Here is a 19,851-nt window from a genome sequence, read left to right as displayed (position 1 = left end):
ATGAGCACTTATCAATAAATGTTCATCATCCATCGATAGATAGGCCTATCTATCGATAGATGCGCGGAATCTATCGATATATAGTAACTTGAAAGCTTTTTAAAACATTCTAGAGCTCATCTATCAATAGATGGCTCCCATCTATCAACCTATAAATACCTCACTTTTAACTAGGGTTATCAACCTTCAATCTATTTTTAGAGGTAATTTCTAAATCCTAAGCCCTCTCTAACCCATTTTTGCTCAAAATCATCATTTTTGAAAGATTTGAGCTTGGTCTTGAGTTTTAAATGAAATGATGAGCTTTTTCTCACTCGTGAATATTTAAATCTTGGATTTTTTATTCTAAAAATATGGTTTATAGTTTCGAAGTAACGTAGAACGATTATCATACGATTCTTAGACTAAGTATTAATTGAAATATCTATTTGAGTGTCTTGGATCCGTTGAAACTTCAAGAATTTCATTGGAGAAGAGTTTTGCGTATTTGGTAGGAATGATTATTCGAGGTGAGTGGGTACACCACTTTCAAAACTATTTGAGTATGTAAAGATGAAATCATGATTGAATGATTTGATGGATTGTTGATGTGCATTGTTTCCATAAATATTTGACTAAGGAAAATGTGTTTATGGATGAGAAAGCGTTTTGGAAATGGCTTTCAAAACTATTATGTATAAGTAAATATCTTATTATGTAGTAGTTTTTGACAAAGAGAGACAAACCCTTTCAATGTTTGAATAATTCCATCAGTTACTCCAGCTTTCAAGGTAATGTGAGTACGAGATACTAGATGTGATAGTGATTGTGGTTGACTAAAAATGCTCTTGTGTGTGAGTATTGCGAATGTGAATTAAGAAGGTTTTCACTTTTCCATGATTTATGTATTTGACATAAATGGCTATTGATGCTTGATCGTGGTATAATCTTGCATGAAAATTTTGATTATGTTGTGATTGACTCTAGTCTCGGTGTGGGGGTAAGAATAATACAAGGTTAAGTTGGGTATTGTATCACTTTTTCCCTCTTTATGAGTCCTGGTATAAGGGTAAGAATACCTCCTTTGCCCCTTTTGTATGTTGGCTCTAGTCCTAATATGGGGGTAAGAATACCTTAAGGTTAAGTTAGGCATCATACCACTTTTCCCTTCTTGTGAATTCTGGTGTAGGGTCAATAATACCATATGAACGAGTTGGGTGAAAGTACCCATTCTCCTTTTAATTTGTTAATGGGATGTATTAACGTGTTGAATGATACATTCTTGATTTGAATGTTTGATGTTGAATTTGAAGGTTTGAGGATTACTTTCCGTTATCTCCTTACAAATGTTTTGTAAGTTGTGCTTGTATATGATTGTTATATTTTATGCATTTAGAGTTATTAAATGCATTTATGGCTATTGAAAGGATTTATATGATTACCATGTTATTTTGCAAATTATGGTCTATTGCAAAACTTTTCCCCCTTAGGTTTTCATTCGGTTTTATAAGGATATACAAATGTTAGTTAGAACTCAAATAGAAAGGATCATACTTTTATAACTGGTTGAAATTTTGCAATTGGTGGGGCTGCTGTTTCTTGATGTTCTAAGGAACAATATTATCAAACGAATTCCACCATGATGACTAAATTTATAGCCTTGGCATATGCTGCTTAAGAAGTAGAATGATTAAGAGATTTGTTCTATGAAATTTCGTTGTGGCCTAAACCAATGGCACTAATCTTGATACATTGTGATAATGATGTAATGATATTACAGGCATATAATCAAGCATACAATGGGAAGAGTCGATATGTTAGACTTCGATATAGCAATAAGACAAAGAATCAGTAATAGTATAATCACTATAACTTATGTGAGGTTTTGTGAAAACTTAGCAGATCTGTTTACCAAAGATCTGAAAGGACTTGGTACTAAAAACTTCAAAAGGGATGGGTTTCAAGCCTATCAACTAAAACTCCCATTGTGAGAGTTCACTTCAATGTTTGTGGTTGACTTGCAAGTCTTAAGTACTAACCATTTTACCTATGGATGATTGCAAGCACTTATTTATATTTTCCATCCCAAGGAGTATAGTGCTTGGTTTCCGTAATATGTAAAATAAGGTTGAACAAAAGTTATTAATAGACACAGAACATGTATATGTTGAAGTACTATAATTACTGAGTACTTTTGATGGGGGTTACCTATGTGAATGGAAGTATGGCTGCTTCTAGGAACTAAAGGCTTGACTTTGACAGCACTTATGAATAGATGCAAAACATAAAGGCATAAAAAATATGTTGACAAAACTAGATACAAAGTGAGGAAGGAAGCTTGTGTGTATTTAGTGGCTTGACTAGTCAAATGAAGAATCTATGATTCAATGCTTGGTTAACTATTCAATTCAGACTAGAACCAATTACATTTATTAAGTGAAGGTTCAAATCTACGGGATACCTTTGTTTATGCATAAGATTTTTAAAGCTATTGGCATTTGGAAATTTTGAAAATGATAGAGGATTGTGGGTGTATTTTTAAAATAAAAGATTATGTCATATAGTGTGATATAGTATGATATAGTATGACTATTGGATTGTAAGTGAGTTTTTTATATGAATAGTTATGTCTCTTGATAAAGTGACATATTAGAAAAACACATCTAAATCCAAAAGTTATGAAATAATTGAAAAACCACTACAGCTCAAAAGTTTGAATATGTAAAGTTATCTTTTCATATAGTAACTTAAACGTTAAGTCTTATGGTATAAATGGTTGTCATTTCATAATGTAATTATTGAAACAATACTTATTATACGAGAATTATATTTTGCAAAATGCAAAAGTATCTTTAAAACAAAGAAGGGCTTTGATGAAAGGGTTGTGTTCTTGAGAAAAGACACTTGAAAGTTTGTATAAAAGACTTATTGCCAACCATTTTAACACACTAAAAACAAATAAAGCAAGAGTAGAAAAATCAAAAACAAGAAAAGTGTTATGTTATGAAAATTAACATAAACACTTAAAGGTCGAACAACTTTGCAAATCCTCAGGTGTATCTAGTGATCTAGTTTTTTAAAATACAAAGACGAAGTTAAACATTGGTTTCATTGTATCCCTAAGGCTATTCGCATAATTTTTCCTTACATACCACGTGATGGGGACGAAATAAGTATTAAAGATAACGTCTATTGAAAGGCTCGCCTTAAAGTCAATTTAATCGATTTTTTGAATTTCATCTAAACTTTATTTGCACTAACAAAATCTGTCGTTGGATTATGAGCTACACTGTTAGATCAACTTTTTTTTAATTAGCTCTTAGATAAATAAGAATTTCATTAGTAAGTCATATACTATATGATTTAAGTTTTCGGACACAAAAATGTACTTAATAATGATTGCAAAGGATATGTACCAAAAAATAATTATAAAAGATTTTAAAGAGTAATGATGGATTAACATTCATCCGATCACAAGAAGCCTCTCCCCATCATATGGGTTCCGGTATCAAGTTCACAAAGAATCTTTTCTTCTACATCTTAATTTGCTTTTTTTCCTTTCTTCCATCAATTCAATTTGGACAGATCCTTGCTAAAATCTTATAGGCAAACCGATCTGCGTTTGATACTTCAAATAAATAATATGATATTTAGATCAATACAGCACTATGGGAAAATGGGGAAAGAATCTTGCTAATCATCCGGCACATGGACATTAAAGTTTAAGGTATAATATTATCTTTTAGGGAACAAATCATCATAGAATTAGTGATCCAACGCCCTTAATGTGTCATATATGTTATTTTCTCACCTTTTTATTGGTGTGATTTGTCTTAATAAAAATTCCTAGAGGGTTCATTTATTGTGGAGAGATCATGGTTTAGATAAAAGATTATAGTGGTTCCCTATATAGAACCGATCAGTTATTGTGTTTTGACTTGTTTACGACGAAAGTGTTAGTTGAAAGACTGATTGCAAAAGCTGAAAAGATTCCTATGAAAATGGGCCCTAATTTTGCAGACATGGGAAACGTGAATCTCTTTTATGCAGGACTTGGGTTTAAAGCAGTCCAATGGGGTAAAGGCATAATGCCCCAAGGGAAGGCCCCAATCAGAGTCCGATAATTTAGATCAGGTTAAGTGAGTTTCGGATGGATCCGAATCAGCAAAAATGGCAAAAGCACGAGCAAGGGAAGCCGACAAGATTAAGAAAGTTATGCACTTTACTTTTTGGGGCCCAAGTGATGGTTCTTGTCCATTCTTTTATTTCCAAACTATTGTTTTAGTTTTTATACCCTTGATGTAACAATTCTGAGCAATCAAGATCATGTGCTGTGCTAAAGAGGACTTGAGCATTAATTACATTTCCACTTAAAAACTCCTTGAGATAATACACAAGAGAGGCAGAAACCTATTATACAGGCAACTATGATGTACAATAAGGAAGACTTTTGTACAAAATTAACAAAAAAGAAGGGAACATACTGTATGTACAAATACTCTGTGCACTCTACACTGCTTCGATTTGCCTTAGGAAACAGCTGTAGAAGAAAGCAGTTGCAGGCTAAAGACCTGAAGCTGTTGACAAAATTTTGTTGACATTAGTTTGGACCCCAGCAACTCAAGTACATCACAGTCCTGAGGGATTCTTCAGCATTTTTAAGCTTACTGTCGTAACTAATTTTAGCAGGCTTATCGGTATTCATGGGATAAAAGGATCCTGAAATGCTTGTCATTTGCTTAGAAGAAGATTTGACAACGGCGTCAGTTTTAGGTGCTTGGTCTTTGATTCCTTGCTTAACCTCTAATTCTACTTGGAAGTATTCCCTGCTTGTGAATTTCAAGCCCATCTTTGGTCCTGCTCCAAAGCCAACCAAATACTTTTATAGTTGTGTGCGGGTGTGAGTGATCAGGAGTGAGAGAAAAGAAAGAGAGACAGTATTCTGGAGAAGAGAAGATGAGAGAGAAAGCTTATGATAAGAGAGTGGCCTTGTACGTTAAGTATACTAACAGGCGGGGAGAGAGCCTGGAAACGAAATTCAGTATATAAAGACCAGCAACATCTCGGGAAGGATGCCAGTTTTACCTTGGTGGTTTGTGGTTTTTTGAGAAGAAAAAGATGTTTATTAAGGTAGTTTCTACCTGCCATGGATGATGGAGCAATTAGATTAATCCATTCAGGTTCTGATTCATCTGACTAATCCACCTGGCGAAATCCATTCCATCAAAATTTTATATTGTGTAGAGTTGAACTTCACTCGAACCCTGCTTCAAGTGAATAATCCACTTGCATCACATGCTAACTACCGTAAACATTTCATCCTCTAATTTTCTACCTTGCAAAATGGATTTTCCCCACAAAAGCATCAGTTGGTTTGTTTATTATTGCGCTTATTATGGCCTCTTACCTTTAGTTCCTGAGTATCTACACTGTTGCAGAGAAGTGACTAGCAAAGGCAACTCTGCCCTGGGATCTAGGTACTAATGTATGTTAGTGGCTAGATTCCATTACAAAGACAGAAACCAGTAAAGTTAAAATGAATCCCTTTATCCCATCTCAATCTTCCTGGAAACTCTCTATTATATTTGATTTAAACACGGTTCCCACTTTTTCTTTTTTTTTTTGTTTGCCTCACCAATATGTACCTTCTCTCTTCTTCCTGATTCCCCCTGTTTTGCTGTTAAAGTAAGAAAAAGAAAAAACATATAGTTAGAATTATTACAGATTGCGAAAGATACCTTGCACGCTCCTTTCTTAGACATTGGAGCAGAAGGCATATATGCATGTGAGTAGATGAATAACCTTGACACGTTGATCAGATAGATAAGACTGACACATAATACTGGGGTGCGACTTGCATTTTGTTTTTTGGTTACTACTTTGACTCAAAGACTTAATAATAGCCACAACATAAAAAGTTGCATTTGGTGTTGCAATCCAATTTATTACCATTGAGATTGAGGTGAGATTTTCAGGCAAATTCTAAATGTGAAGATATCTTTGTTAAGGTGGTGTTAATTAGTGCTTTGTTTATACAAGAGTTATTTCTGAAAACTGGTGTGTATATAGATAATGAAGCCCAGGAAGAGTTTTGTACTCCCACGCTTCAAGATTTGATTGAGTTGATAGGAATTTAAACAAGATGACTGTTGTCTAGTATCAGATAGTTTACATCCAGGCTCCAGCAGCCCAGTTTGCCATTTGAGTAGGCAAGCAAGAGAAATGTCATTATTATGCAGCACTCCTTTTGCCAAAATCTTATCTTCTCTTAAATAAGATAAACCACACTGGGCCATGTGCCATCAGGCCGTGAGAGGTACTAACAGAGGAAGTTGAGTCAATCTAAAAATTGATCCTTGTTTGCTTGCCAAACTGGTGACTCCCATTTCTACGCTTCCTTTCCCATCAGGTTGTTTTTAGCGTAGCCGCTCAAGCATCTGTCTAACTCATATAAAAGGTCTACTCCGGACTGTAAAATTGGCCTTTTCAGATGGAAATTCTGTAAAAATTGCAAAGCCATTCAGATATTCAGTTGTGCTAAACGAAACGCAGCGTTCAAGGAGAGTGAAAATGCAAGAAAAGAAACAATCTTTGCAAAGGCTTTCCCTGTCACGGAAACGTAAACCACACAAGTCAGAGAGAAAAAGGAACACAAGTAACGAATGACCACGTGTCAAAAGCTCACGAGCTCCTCTCCAAATTCACAAAAATCCCTCATTTCCTTCTAACACTGGATAAGCCTCTCTTTTCTCCCTTTCCCTTCAATTCCAAACCAAAACCTCTCTTCACAGGTTCCCATTATGGTTTAACCTTAAAACTCCCAAGTTTCCAAAACCCAAGCTTTTCCAAAAATCTGCCTTCTTTTTCTTATATTGATAAATAGGCGATAATACATAAACAGATAGCTTTTTTTGTTTTTTTTTTTAAAAAACTAATGGCTGCAGTTAGTTCACTGTCTTTATCGGCTATTGGTCAAACTTCCGGCGACAGAAAAGTCAATGTCCCATCGGCTCGTTACTTGGCTTCCAATTTTGAAGGTTTGCGTTTCCGTACAAGTGTCTTATACCATTCCGTCGGTGTTCGAGCTTCGGCTTCCGCTTCTCCTTCCGTTGTTCACTGCATGTGTGCTGCTACTGGTTAGTTATTTTTCCTTTGCAATGCTGGAACTTGACTTCACCAATCGAGTTATAGAGATTATTCTATTTTAAAATTGATATGGATTTTTATATAAGCATGAATTGGCAAAAAGAAAAATTAAATTTTTGATACATTATGTATATTGGTTTTTAATTCTTGTTGTTGACAGGTGATTTGTTTGTCTGTTTTGAGTTTGATTTTCAGATGTCCCAACTGTCTCTGAAACAAAGTTGAATTTTTTAAAAGCATATAAACGACCCATCCCAAGTGTGTACAACACGGTCTTGCAGGAGCTGATTGTGCAGCAACATTTGATGAGGTACAAGTGGACGTACCGTTATGATGCCGTTTTCGCCCTTGGTTTCGTCACGGTATATGATCAATTGATGGAAGGATATCCAAGTGATGAGGATCGAGATGCCATCTTTCAAGCTTACATCAAAGCGTTGAAAGAGGACCCCCAACAGTACAGGTTTGTCTGTCGAGTTTCCATGTCTTCATTTACCAAGAAAAGATGCATCTACTAACTAGCATGGCTTGAAATTCATGATATGGATTAGGGAATTTTCTGTCAGAAATACAAAAAACGAACAAGCAAATTGCACCGAATATGCTATGCCAAACTATTTCTGTTTAGGAAGTTAAATGTGTTCCAAGATCAGAACTATGGTATTCTTTATGAAACTGGGATTGTATTCCTCAGAATGCTTGCATTTTATTGAATCAATAAATCTTGACGTAACTGAGAAGTTGGTTTCTATATAATGTTCTTTTTTCTGTATGTTGTGCCCTACAGAATTGATGCGCAGAAGTTGGAAGAGTGGGCCCGTTCTCAAACTTCCAGCTCACTAGTTGAGTTTTTGTCAAGAGATGGAGAAGTTGAGGCGATACTGAAAGATATTGCAGAAAGAGCTGGGGGTCAGGGGAGTTTCAGCTATAGCCGTTTCTTTGCTGTTGGGTTGTTTCGTCTTCTAGAGCTGGCCAATGCAACTGAACCTACAGTTTTAGAAAAGGTTGGATCCTCCTGTCCTTCTATCTATTGGTTTATTGTTGGACTAAGTTCTGATTTACTTGCACCTTAGCACAAGTAGTAGAATTTATCAGGGGCAGGCCCAAGACACTATTGTAGGATTGTTAGGTAGGATAAGTGAGCAATCATTCAATCAATTAAGCATTCACCAGAATCACCATGAACTTTACTTGTATTTGCAAGAAGCTGAGGGATAGAAAAAGCAATGACAACAGAACTGGATATATCACAGAATGAAACTTGCAATGATAAAATATAAGGAACAACTGCACCGAGATTTTAGTTTATGACATCTGTACAACAGCTTTGTGCAGCCTTAAATATCAACAAACGAAGTGTGGATCGGGATCTTGACGTGTATAGGAATCTGCTTTCAAAGCTGGTTCAAGCGAAAGAGTTGCTTAAGGAGTATGTTGATAGGTAAATTCTCTCCTCCTAGTTAACTTTTCTAATTCATAGTATCGTACTCTATTTCTTTTGCCTACTCTGTGGTCTGTGCTGCCTAAGTTTAACAGATATAATCACTCCGAGCGAGAGCATTTACACTGTAATTCTTGCTATTGAACCTTTCGAAAGAACAGCCAACTTTTTAGATATGAAGCATTAACAACCAATTTTTGGATATGAACCTCCTGCAAGGACATCAATTTGTAGACCAATTGCAAATTGGGAGAAAATAAGTAAACACTTGGCATATCAAAGTTACCATGCTAGTACAACCACATAAGAAAACGCCTGGGTGTCAAACTTGCTCCAATTTGTCTTATACCTGAAAATCAGTATTGAAAGTGAATAGAGCAGCCAGTTTGGTACCTTCAGTTCTAAATGTGTTCTGCACTTTGGATCTTTTCCAAATTTTGGATGCACTTGAAATGCTCTTTGCTTTACAGGTGATTCATTGCTAATCAATTTTAAGCTATTGGCTAAAATACTAAAAAAGCTCCTGTAATATCCCAAAATTCTTAGATAAGCCCTATACTTCTATTGTATCCAACTAAGCTCTTAAAGGCTTACTTTTATTTCTTAAGTCCTTATTTTGCATGAAAGCCTCTAAAATTCATTATTGTTGCCATGTCAACTTGTATATGGTTGTTATCTCTATCAAGTCAACATCTACGTTGGCACTTGCGTGGCAAAAAAAGAGGTTGGTAGGCGCTGACATGGCATGCGATGTATGCGAATGCTACATGTCATGTAAGCGCTAACTCAACATAAATTTTCATATTTTGCCACATGGATATTCATTTGGCAAAGATAACACCCATGTAGGTGTTGACGTGGCAGAAATAATCAATTTTTAGTGGTTTTCTTGCAAACGAAGGGCTTTCTTAAATTAAAATAGTACTTTGAAAGCTTAATTGAGTACAATAGAAAGAGAAGAGCTTGTTTGAGAAATTTAAAAAATTATAGGGGCTTTTTTGATGTCAGCGTAAGCTATTTATGTAATTCTTTTTTTTTTTTGGTTGCTGAATTCTTATACATGATGAAATGTTTGACCTCCAGGGAGAAGAAGAAAAGAGAAGAAAGATCAGAATCACAGAAGGCCAATGAGGCAGTCAAAAAATGTTTGGGCGAATGCCAATACGTGGGCCAGTAATTTGGTTTGTGTAGGTGCTCGCAATGTGCTTACCATCTTTTGTGATACTTGAATCCCGTTTTTGTTTGCGCTGAGGTAGAAGCCGTAACCTCCATGGTTTAGGCACAATTTATCCACTTGTCTACTGTTTTCAATTTGGTGGTTGAGATACATCCCATATGTGTATATTACCAAAATACAGTCCAAATGTATCATTTGTTCATAGCCCAATTACTTATGGCATCATAAAACTCATAGCCCAATTACTTATGGCATCATAAAACTATCATTCCAATTAATACTCAATCACAAGCTTCGATCTGTAAATGGTGGGAGGTTGATTCCGTATTTCCATTTGTCTATTTAGCTAGGAATCCTTATTTTAAAATTTCCAGATAGACGTTTTTAATGCTTATGGCCACAAAATTGAATTTACCCAGTCAGTACCAGAATACACTAAGACGTAAAGGTCCCCTAGATAACGGCTTCATTCATTAAGTTGGACAACAATTTAAATATGAATGGCAGCCTTTATAGAACTGAACCCCATGATAAGTAGATGACCGCGACAAATGAAATATTAAATGTTCTAACTAAGTTGAGAAATATCAACCTCATCTGGGATCTTGAACGTGTCCGCTGCCCCAAATTTCCCAAAACCGTCTGCCTCATTTCTGGAGTCTTCTTCATCACTACCATTTTCCTCGCCGTTGTGATGACTGGTTGATGAGGGATCACGGACACTTTTAGACCGGCAATTGTGGGTTGCAAGCATGTTGACTTGTCCAAGGTGAGAAATTTCAACCACAACAGTATCATCATCATTTGGCAGTGGTTGCTTCCAGGGTTCCCCATCAATCCTCATATATGTATAGTCAGCAGCTCCTTTGTGAAACTCAAAGCGGATTCGGTGTGCCTAGTTGCCATGACAAAACAAATAATGTATAGTGAAAATACTGAATTGAACACATAAAGAGATTTACATCAGTCAAACCACAATACTTGTAAACATATACTCATGCGCACCTACACCTACTCATATACATATTATTTAGCATTTAGATCAATTTAACTAATTTCAGTCCTGCAACTTTTTACATGTGACTAGGTCCTCGTATTAATGCAGGGAAAATATAGGGGAGAAGTAAAATCATTGCTTCGAGAAATTCCTTTTAATAAAATATTTTCCATAGCTTGGAGGACAGAGATTTGAACCATGGATTTCTGCTTTGAAAAGGGAGGTTTAGCTACTGGCTTATGCTTTCTTTAATCATTACCTGTGCCAGACGAGTTCCATGTCCATTTGGAGCCAGCAACACAAGCCCATGCCAAGCATCTCTAAAACCAACAACTTCCAGAAGGCCATCATCTACATAAGGTGGAGTGAAGTCTCTCTGTAGAGTCAATTGAGAGATATTTCATCAGATTTTGATAAGCAAAAAGCCATATTTCATGAAGTCGGTTGATGTTGCTTAAATCAAATAGAAAACCCCATTGTCAAATTAACCAAACGACATATATAGGAACTAACATCTCGCAGTTTTCTGCCACTTGGCGTTCCCCAAGGATTTAGACCACCAGAAAAGCTGGGCAAGTTGAGACACACGATTGACCTTATGCTGTTTAAAATTAAGGAGAAAGGGGACACGGGAAAGATATTAGAGGCACCCATGGGTCACCACAGTGAAAACAATATTAGGAAATTAAGCAGAAAAAACTGAAATAAGTAACAGTTAATGGTTCTACCCACAAAGAACTCTGAACAATTTTTTCATTGCTACAAAGCATGAATGATGGAAGAAAGAGACATCTTTATGTCCCATAAACCAAGACAACCATAATGTTCTCGAAGCTTATTCAAAAATTGTGGTATTGGAAGTTTCTTAATATAGCATGGCCAATTTTTGCAATAACCATCTCTTAACCAAAGAAAAACTGTCATGGACAGTGAGCTCTTTTCTCTTTTCACCAGTGTACTGTTAGGCCTTTTCTTTTTTCCCATTTAGGTTCATTAATCTCTTTTATACTTGTTCAGTTGTTCAATTTATCAATAATGAGAATTATCAATATTTACTAACACAAACATTAATAAGTAAATGTAAAAGATAATAGAATCAGTTGCCCTAACTATCAAGTCAATTGAAATTCTCTACTAATCACTTCTTGAATGAAAATACGCAGATTGTATAACTTGTAGTCAATATAATATTTGTTTCCTCAATTAAATGATGCATATTAGTAAAAACTTCAATAGATTTAGGTGGGAAAGAAATAGAAGCAAGAGATGAGCTATATATCTTGTCAGCACATGCTTCTTGTGAATTGTGATAGACATTTATAATCATCATCTAAACCCTATTTGCTATGTTTTTCCTTTTAAATTGTGTAACAGTGATGTTTGATATGCACAAAATCTCTTTCTTTCAAACGTGCACAAATATGAATGGTCTAAAGCTAGAAACGTGCATAAGACCAAGTTCAAGTTACCTGTGTGGTATGTGGAGGTCTTGCCATTGACCATGTCTTTTCATGATTTTCACTTTCGCAAGCTGAGCAACATTCCTGTAGCTCAAGATCATATAAAATTTTCAATAAACTAAGCAAAAGAGCTAAAATTATCTGATCAGAGATGTTCTGTTGAATCTAGCCAACTGATAGGACCTGAAATAATAAAAGACATTCTCCATGTGCTGCAATTTATCTCAAAATGAAAGACTAAAATGCCAGTTTGACACAGCAGAAGGTAGTATATTATGGAACACATAAGTACTTTACATATTATAAACTCCTACACCTTCAGCTTTCCTGGTTGTTCTTTTGACTTTATGTTTTATTTTCCATTATCAAGAAATTCATTAGAGAAAACAAGCCAAGTTTTAGTGACAGGAAAATGCATGAAACCTGAACTTGAGCCTAATCTTTGATTTGAAAAAGGAAAATTTTTACTATCAAGCAACGAAGCTCACCTTGAAGAAGGATGAAACATAGAAGCGGCAAACCACCCTTGTGTACAACCAAGCTTTGCATAGGTGCTCTGTTGGAAAGAAAGTAGGAGAACATGAAAAATTCAGTAACCAACATATCTTCCTAAGCAGAAAATGTCAGTATCAAAAGACAAGCAAGATCCAGAATAAGACACACACACACACACACAAAGATACACATGCATACAAATATGTATATATTCCATAACTAAAGTAGTCATTATGTAGCAAATAAATCTGAATTAAATTTTCAAGAAAAATTGTTGAAAACATTGTCGAGGAGTTCATAAAAGCTAGTACTTTTATGCAGAAGGTTGAAATTTTTGAGGATCAAATGAAAAAAACCAAAAAAGCTAATTAAAGTACTGCTGTTGCTGTGTTTTAATAGACATTCAACTAGCTCAAATTTAGGTAAAAACTCTGCAAATGAAAACTAAAGAGCTCCATTGATTGCAGCCTGCCAGACTAATATCAAATTTTATGCGTTAGGCAGCTTCAAATTTCTTTTTCAATGCTTCACAAGATTGTGCTAAACAAAGTGTCTCATTGTCTCTTTGAATTTAGTTCTCACTCTAATAAACTGAGCAACTTAGATTAGAAGACCGACTCCACAAGTAGGGCCTTGCCCATAAGTTGATCATCCCAGTTTGGACAGCAGATCAATGCCCTGTCTCTTTGAATTTAGTTCTCACGCTAATCAACTGAGCAACTTAGATTACACACCGACTCCACAAGTAGGGCCTTGCCTATAAGTTGATCATCACAGTTTGGACAGCAGATCAATGCCACACCTACAATGTGCATTCTTGACAAAACAATGCAACAGACTAACATCGTAATTAATTATTAAATCAACAGCATCTTCTAGCATTTTAATATCCTCACGCCGTCATCCAATGAAAATTGGCCACATGCACTTTACAAGAGCACCAAATCTATCTGGTATTGTGTTTAGTTTCTAATTCCTTCAATTTCTTAGTAATTGTTATGTATTTTGAAAAATTTACTAACCATTTTCTCAGTTACAGATGGTAACATAATTAATTCTTGAAAAAGATTGTAATTAAAGTTGTAAGAGAATAAGTCCATCATGAAAATATAAGCTAGCGATCGATCATGTAACATCCTTGGGAAAACCACGATCATTTGACTGCATGTGTTCATACATCAATCATAAATAAAGAAGATGATATTATGACAGAACTATACCTGATTAACCAACTGGTTTTTGAATTTTTCTGGATGCAGCTTTCGCTCAGAGTGAAAAGCATAAGATACTTGAGCGTCCATTCCTGCAGACACATTACAACAATATTAATGAGGTTAACCAGGCAATAACTTGCCATTTTAGAAACAAAGTTGAGTAAACCAGATAACAGGAGGGTAAGAGTTTGCAATACTTCGGAGGATGCTATAAATTCTTTAAAAGTTTGAAAATGAAAAAAAAAACAAACCCGGGCAAACTATGTTATAAAGAAATTTATCTATCTGTTCCTTACATTGGATTGTAAGATAGTAATGAAAGTGTTAACTAGCATAGCTGGTAAAGTCTTTTGGTGGTTGCACCAAGGACTTCAGATAAAATCCTACCTTCGCTAGGGATGAGGGGGCTTACATTAAGGGGGAGGGTAACTTCCCATCTGTTTAGCCTAACCAGTTGGCCCAAAAAAGAAAAAATGGGATTGTAAGATAGTAAAGAAATAAACTTTGTAAAAGAAACAAAAGGACTCAAAAACCACATTTCTTGGAATTTCGAACAATAGTTCAACAAGATGGAAAATGGAGCTGGGCACATAAGGAAGCCTCACATTTTATAAATTTTTTGTTCAATATATCTTCTACAATATCATATATTCCTTACTACAATTGTTCAATGTACATTAGGAAACAGAAAGGAAAAGGAATTAAGAAAAAAGGTTAATTTATGATATCAGAAATATAATTAAGTTGCACTTTAGATTATCATTACCAAAAACAAATGCACTTTAAAGGCATCCACAGTTATAAGACATTTCATAAGAAGATTAAGATAGCTTTAGGTTAGCAACATAACAGTTTGAATACTTGTGCAGAGAAAGCACTCTTACCCATGCTGAAGTAATTCCATAACCCCCCACGAAATGTGTGGTAACCTTCCTGTGGAGCAAAAGAATTTTATATAAGAATGCAAAACAATACAAAATATGTTTCAATGATTCATTACACCTATTGACATTCTTTTATAAATCTTAAGACAGGTAGAGAATGTTAACTGGAAGTTAGACCTAAGGCTCCAAGAAGAATTATGTGCTGCTGAAAATATTCAATGTATGAAGTGAAAAAAAATAATAAAAAACATTAGAAAAGAAAAAGGTATTTGAAGTTTTCACTTGTAAGTTACAAGAGATAGCCTCAAGGTTTAGAAAACATACGGTTACTTGATTGCAAAATACAGAGAGTAAGACAGAAAAGATTCTAAGAAGCTACAAGTGGTAATGGTATAATGTGTTACCATGTTGAGTTCATCTGTTGATGAGACACGACCGAATGCATGTAAAGAATGTGGTAGCTCAAGAGGTGGAATAGGATCACAGGAACCTTCCTTTGGAGCTCTCATCCTCATGAGAATATGCCAACTGAAGCACAAAAATGCATATATCAGTAAATATAGTAAAATTCAACCACAAGAACCAATGCTAAAAAAAATTTATATTAGTCAACCCTATAATTTAATTGAAAAAACCATTTAGATGTATGTTGCAATGAGAATATTTTTGCAAAATGAAATATTATATTGATCTAGAGACTGATAAACACAAGTGAGAAAAAAATGCAGTAATGTAGTTACAAATTGCACTTTGCAATTTAAGCAGCATGGTATTGCAATATTTCTTAATATTCTGGCCTCCTAAAAGAGAATACTTGTGAAAATGATGGAAAAAAATAAAAAGAGAAAAAAATAATAAGTTCTTCTGGTAATGTAGTTATGTAGTAATGAACTCTGTTTTCAGATCCTACATCTTTCCCTGAAAATTTGTTTTGTCAGAAAAGTTGCACATTTTTTCATGGAACTTATTTCCATTTAGAAGTTACACAAGAAGGATTTTCTATTTATAGATAGTGATTCTTCCTTACTGCATACTTCCTAGCACATTCGAGCATGGTCAGAGGCTAAACAGGTGTGTTTTCTATGTGATCAAATAACGTACAAGAAAATTTACACAAGAACCAGGTAGAGGAGATGGAGTATGTTGCATCACTTAACAAGACAAAGCCCCATTTCACTAAAATTGGATATGCAAACCACAATTTGGCTACATCAGCACTATGCCAAAGCAGGGAGTTCCTCATTCTACAAGAGGTTTACTTCACATTAAGCATGTGTGTGTGTGTGTGTGTGTGTGTGAGAGAGAGAGAGAGAGAGAGAGAGAGAGAGAGAGAGGAGTCATGTCAACTACATTACTTGTCTATTTTCATTTCCTTTGCTTTCATTACTTGTTCCAAGAATGACACTACAGAATTACGATCAGTCCCAGGATTCTTCTTTCCCTGTAATTTAGAAAACTGCAAGTTAGACAAGCACTGAATAGCTTGTAAATGTGATGGAGATTATTTATGATAAAGAGAGCTCCATCGGATTCCTATGGTCTATTGCAGTGCCAATCAAGAATTGGAAGAACGTTCAGCAAACATTCAAAAATTTTACTGAAGCAGAGGGCTCTGTGGATATTGTTTGACTAGAGTGTGAACTTGCTCAGCTCCATATTAGAAAAGATAACAAGAAAAGAAACTGAGATGTAGAAAATTCAAACACTACCAAGCCAACCAAGAGCATGTTGTGCCCAAAAGATGACAGCATGACCACTTATTCATTCTCCTAGATTGTTCTATGTAAGAAAACATGTCAAGACAGTTTAACCCTCATTTTGTTACTTGATTACAACAAATAAAAGCAAGCAGATTCTTACCCAGCCAAACGAAAATGGCAGATTGTTACCAGTTCCCAAAGGAACTGTAGCAATTGGAGGTGGATGCTGCAATTTAAGATCACAGACGACCCCCAGAAGCCAGCCAGCTGTCCCATCACCACCAGCAACCTAAAGATCAATTTACATGTAAGGTGACAAACAAAAAACTAACAATACCTGAACTGCAGGTCCTTGTTATTTATAGCCTCATGCAAGAAAGATAGGCCTGTAAGTTATCGGGCTCAACTTACAATTATTCTTAAGTTCTCATGAATCTTTGTGGCAAATTCATCGTTTTCTTGTTTCAGCTTTTCTAGTCTGATGTAAACTCTACGAAGCACCTTATCAGGAGCCTCTTCCTCCACATCGAAAACCTGAAAAATAGTCAGACCAAGATCAGCATCAAAGCAACTATCCAAGCATGCATCGTACAAAACTAGAAGTACCTGATGTTCATTGAGGACAGTTTTATATGTTTTAAGAAGATCCCCACCTAACTGACCGCCACTTTTGGAGTTGATAAAAACTAGCACTGGAAATTCAGGTGCATCGGGAACATCAGAGATTTTTGTTTCATCAATGAATATATATGTAGGGATGTAGAATTTCTTCAAGAAGTCGGACTCAGAGTTAGATTCCGCCATTGTCGAGCCCAACTGCTTTATCAAATGATCATTGATCATCAAAATCAAGGCATAACAGAAAATTACAACGGCTAAAAAAATAACATAACCATGATGCAGCAAGAAAAAAAATTACTAATTATAATCAAAAGAATAATATGGTTTGTTATCTAGGGTCCTTGCATATCTTATTTCCAGAAGCTCATTCACCGAAAAATAACAACAATGAGATTGATTATACCATCTTGAATTACTTGTCAACCGTACCGTTAGCTATTTATCAATATTTAAATGATTAGAAGGAAAAAAAGTTCAAATCAGAAAGAAAGCTTCTAGCAGAGTCAACGCTCTCCAAAGCATAAGTCAAAATACTAAAAGAAATTATAACATTCGAACTCAGGAATTGTAACAAACACGAAAAATGTACACCAACAACACAACCATTGCAAACAAGAAAAAGAAAGAAGCAAAATTGTACTCAACGGTATTTGGCAAACCGTTGAGCGGAAGCTTTGACAAACATTTTCGCTGTTTGAAAACGAGAATAACAAAGAAGATTCCAAACAGTAAAAAGAGATTCGTTTGCTTGCTAAACAAAGAAATGACGTTGATCGTTGCAATTACAAGATGAAATTCGATTGAAAAAGAGATATTTGAAGATACCTGGCAAATGAATTAGAAGAGATCTGCTTTGGAACCTTTTTTTTTTTCTTTTGTTTTGGGCATTCGGATTAATAAACAGTTTTCTAGTTCATTAACTCGGGATCTGAAATTTGTATAAAACGTTTAAAGAGGAGATGTAAAAGGAGAGACTTGACTTGTTCCGTGGAGATTTATTTTATGTTATTTATAACGTGAATAAATGTTAGGTTAAGGAATCGAAGGAAATTACCAGGGATCTTCCCTGTTTGGAATTTGATTTTTGAGGGCTTTCGCCTTTCAGAGTGTAAAAACGTGTGAGGGGAAAGGGGAGGAAAGCACTGAATCTTCTGTTATTATTATTGGAGCCAGCCAGCCAGCCAGCCAGCCAGCAGCCAAGGCCGCCAAACCCATATAATTCTCTCCTTGAACTAAACTAGAAAAGATAATCTGACGTCAGATTCCACTTGGCAAATTCTTAGTGGGGTCTACCACATCCACGATAATTATCGCCGTCGTATCGCTTCTCTGATCGCTCTCATCTGCTAGCAGTGCCAGTACTTGGGGCCAGAGAGAAAAGGGCGTCTCCGGAATTAAACTACTTAGCCGAGGACGTATCTGTCAATTAAAATATGTTGAGATATGGACGTATCCCTCCCTTAAATTTTGATTGTCTTTATTTCAATTATTTTGATTATAATATATAAAATATTAATTTTTTTATAAATATTAGGATAGAATACCTAGATGTTTAAGTTTTAATTCAAATTTCACGTGAATTCAATCATTTTCAAAATGAATAAAGGAACTTAAAAGTTAATAAAAAAAAATAAAAATACTATTTTTTTTTTCAAATAATGTGACTAGCCCATGACACTTTCGTCGACCGATCACCTCACGACAAGTGCTCCCAAAAGAAAAAAACACCGATCTGATGCTCCCAAGGGAAGGGTGCACCAAATGGTGTTTCCTGGGAAGCACTAATCTAGTGCTCCTCTCTTAATGCTCCCATGGGTGGGGAGCACCAGATTAGTGCTCCCAAGGGTGGTCCCCTCCCTTGGGAGAGCATCAATCTCCCTTAGGAGCACCATATAGATGTTCTCCTTCCGCTGTGGAGCACTAGATCGGTGCTCTCGTTTTTTGAGGAACACCAGATCGTGTTCTCAGAAGAGCACCGCTTGCCGTGGAGTGGCTTAAGAGAATTTGTTTTAGCAAAAGAGAGAAAAATATTTTAAAAATAAAACATATAATATATATATTAATAATTTTTAAAATTAATGATAAGTAAAATTATTTTTACAATATTACTACAATTAAAAGAAACATTAACGATTGACTAACGATAAATTTTATGTGTCAGGTAAAAGATTTTTTTTTAAAATAATTATTTATTTTAAAAATTAATGAATTCACATGAAATTATGATAAAAATTAAAAGATAAGAGTATTTTATTTTAAATATTAACATCACAACAGAAAAAATAAATATGAAATTTTTTTTGAAAAATAAAAAAAACAGAAATAATGTTTAATATATAATTTGAAAAAAAGAATAAAAAAGATTGGAACTGAGTGAGTTTTAATTGCCAATACGATATTCTCAAGGGGAGTGAAAAGATGAAATCAGATCAACGCCCTATATATACGTGGATGAATTTCTGTTTCTTCCCACCGCAACGTGCAATTGCTCCGCCCTAGCCTTTCGATAAAAAAAGGGGAACCCAGATATGGATTAACTTTTATAAGAATCTTTAATCTCTATTTGGAATCAGAGGCAAACAATTATAAAATGTAAATACAAGAAAGAAGCTACACAGTTGAAAACCAAACCTGGTTTGAGTTAAAACATGAGTTCCATTTGTTTCTTCCACGGTTTTCATTCTGACCATCCAGGGATGAAGGAGAATTTTCCATCTTTACTTAAAAGGAGAAAGAT

At 35.2% G+C, this 19,851-nt stretch overlaps 2 protein-coding genes across 7 annotated transcripts; one reads left to right on the top strand and one right to left on the bottom strand.

Moving 5' to 3' along the window:
* Positions 1-6,690: 6,690 nt before the first annotated feature.
* PSB29 (photosystem II reaction center PSB29 protein) lies at positions 6,691-10,070 on the top strand. The gene is made up of 5 exons (XM_007043403.3): positions 6,691-7,115; positions 7,321-7,588; positions 7,913-8,129; positions 8,451-8,566; positions 9,650-10,070. The coding sequence occupies exons 1-5, from the start codon at positions 6,914-6,916 to the stop codon at positions 9,741-9,743; spliced, it is 897 nt and encodes a 298-aa protein (XP_007043465.3). The 5' UTR covers positions 6,691-6,913; the 3' UTR covers positions 9,744-10,070.
* Positions 10,071-10,192: 122 nt separating this feature from the next.
* LOC18608614 (diacylglycerol kinase 5) lies at positions 10,193-19,844 on the bottom strand. Of its 6 annotated transcripts, none has more exons than XM_088803338.1 (13): positions 19,746-19,844; positions 17,100-17,312; positions 16,905-17,027; positions 16,654-16,782; positions 16,149-16,234; positions 15,198-15,321; positions 14,794-14,842; positions 13,916-13,998; positions 12,689-12,756; positions 12,210-12,284; positions 11,254-11,341; positions 11,000-11,116; positions 10,193-10,638 (listed from the first exon to the last, which is right to left on the bottom strand). In XM_088803338.1, the coding sequence occupies exons 1-13, from the start codon at positions 19,827-19,829 to the stop codon at positions 10,312-10,314; spliced, it is 1,566 nt and encodes a 521-aa protein (XP_088659464.1). In that variant the 5' UTR covers positions 19,830-19,844; the 3' UTR covers positions 10,193-10,311. The 6 variants fall into 6 exon arrangements, with proteins under 6 accessions (XP_088659464.1, XP_088659466.1, XP_007043464.2 ...); XM_088803340.1 differs by having other exon boundaries at positions 17,100-17,309; XM_007043402.3 differs by lacking the exon at positions 19,746-19,844 and adding an exon at positions 18,169-18,317 and having other exon boundaries at positions 17,100-17,309.
* Between the last annotated feature and the right edge of the window lie 7 nt (positions 19,845-19,851).

Source organism: Theobroma cacao, chromosome 2, assembly GCF_053813885.1.
Source record: "Theobroma cacao isolate CCN51 chromosome 2, ASM5381388v1, whole genome shotgun sequence".
NCBI lineage: Eukaryota > Viridiplantae > Streptophyta > Magnoliopsida > Malvales > Malvaceae > Theobroma > Theobroma cacao.
Note: the sequence above shows the minus strand (reverse complement) of the source record. Positions and strands in the feature narration are given on the sequence as shown.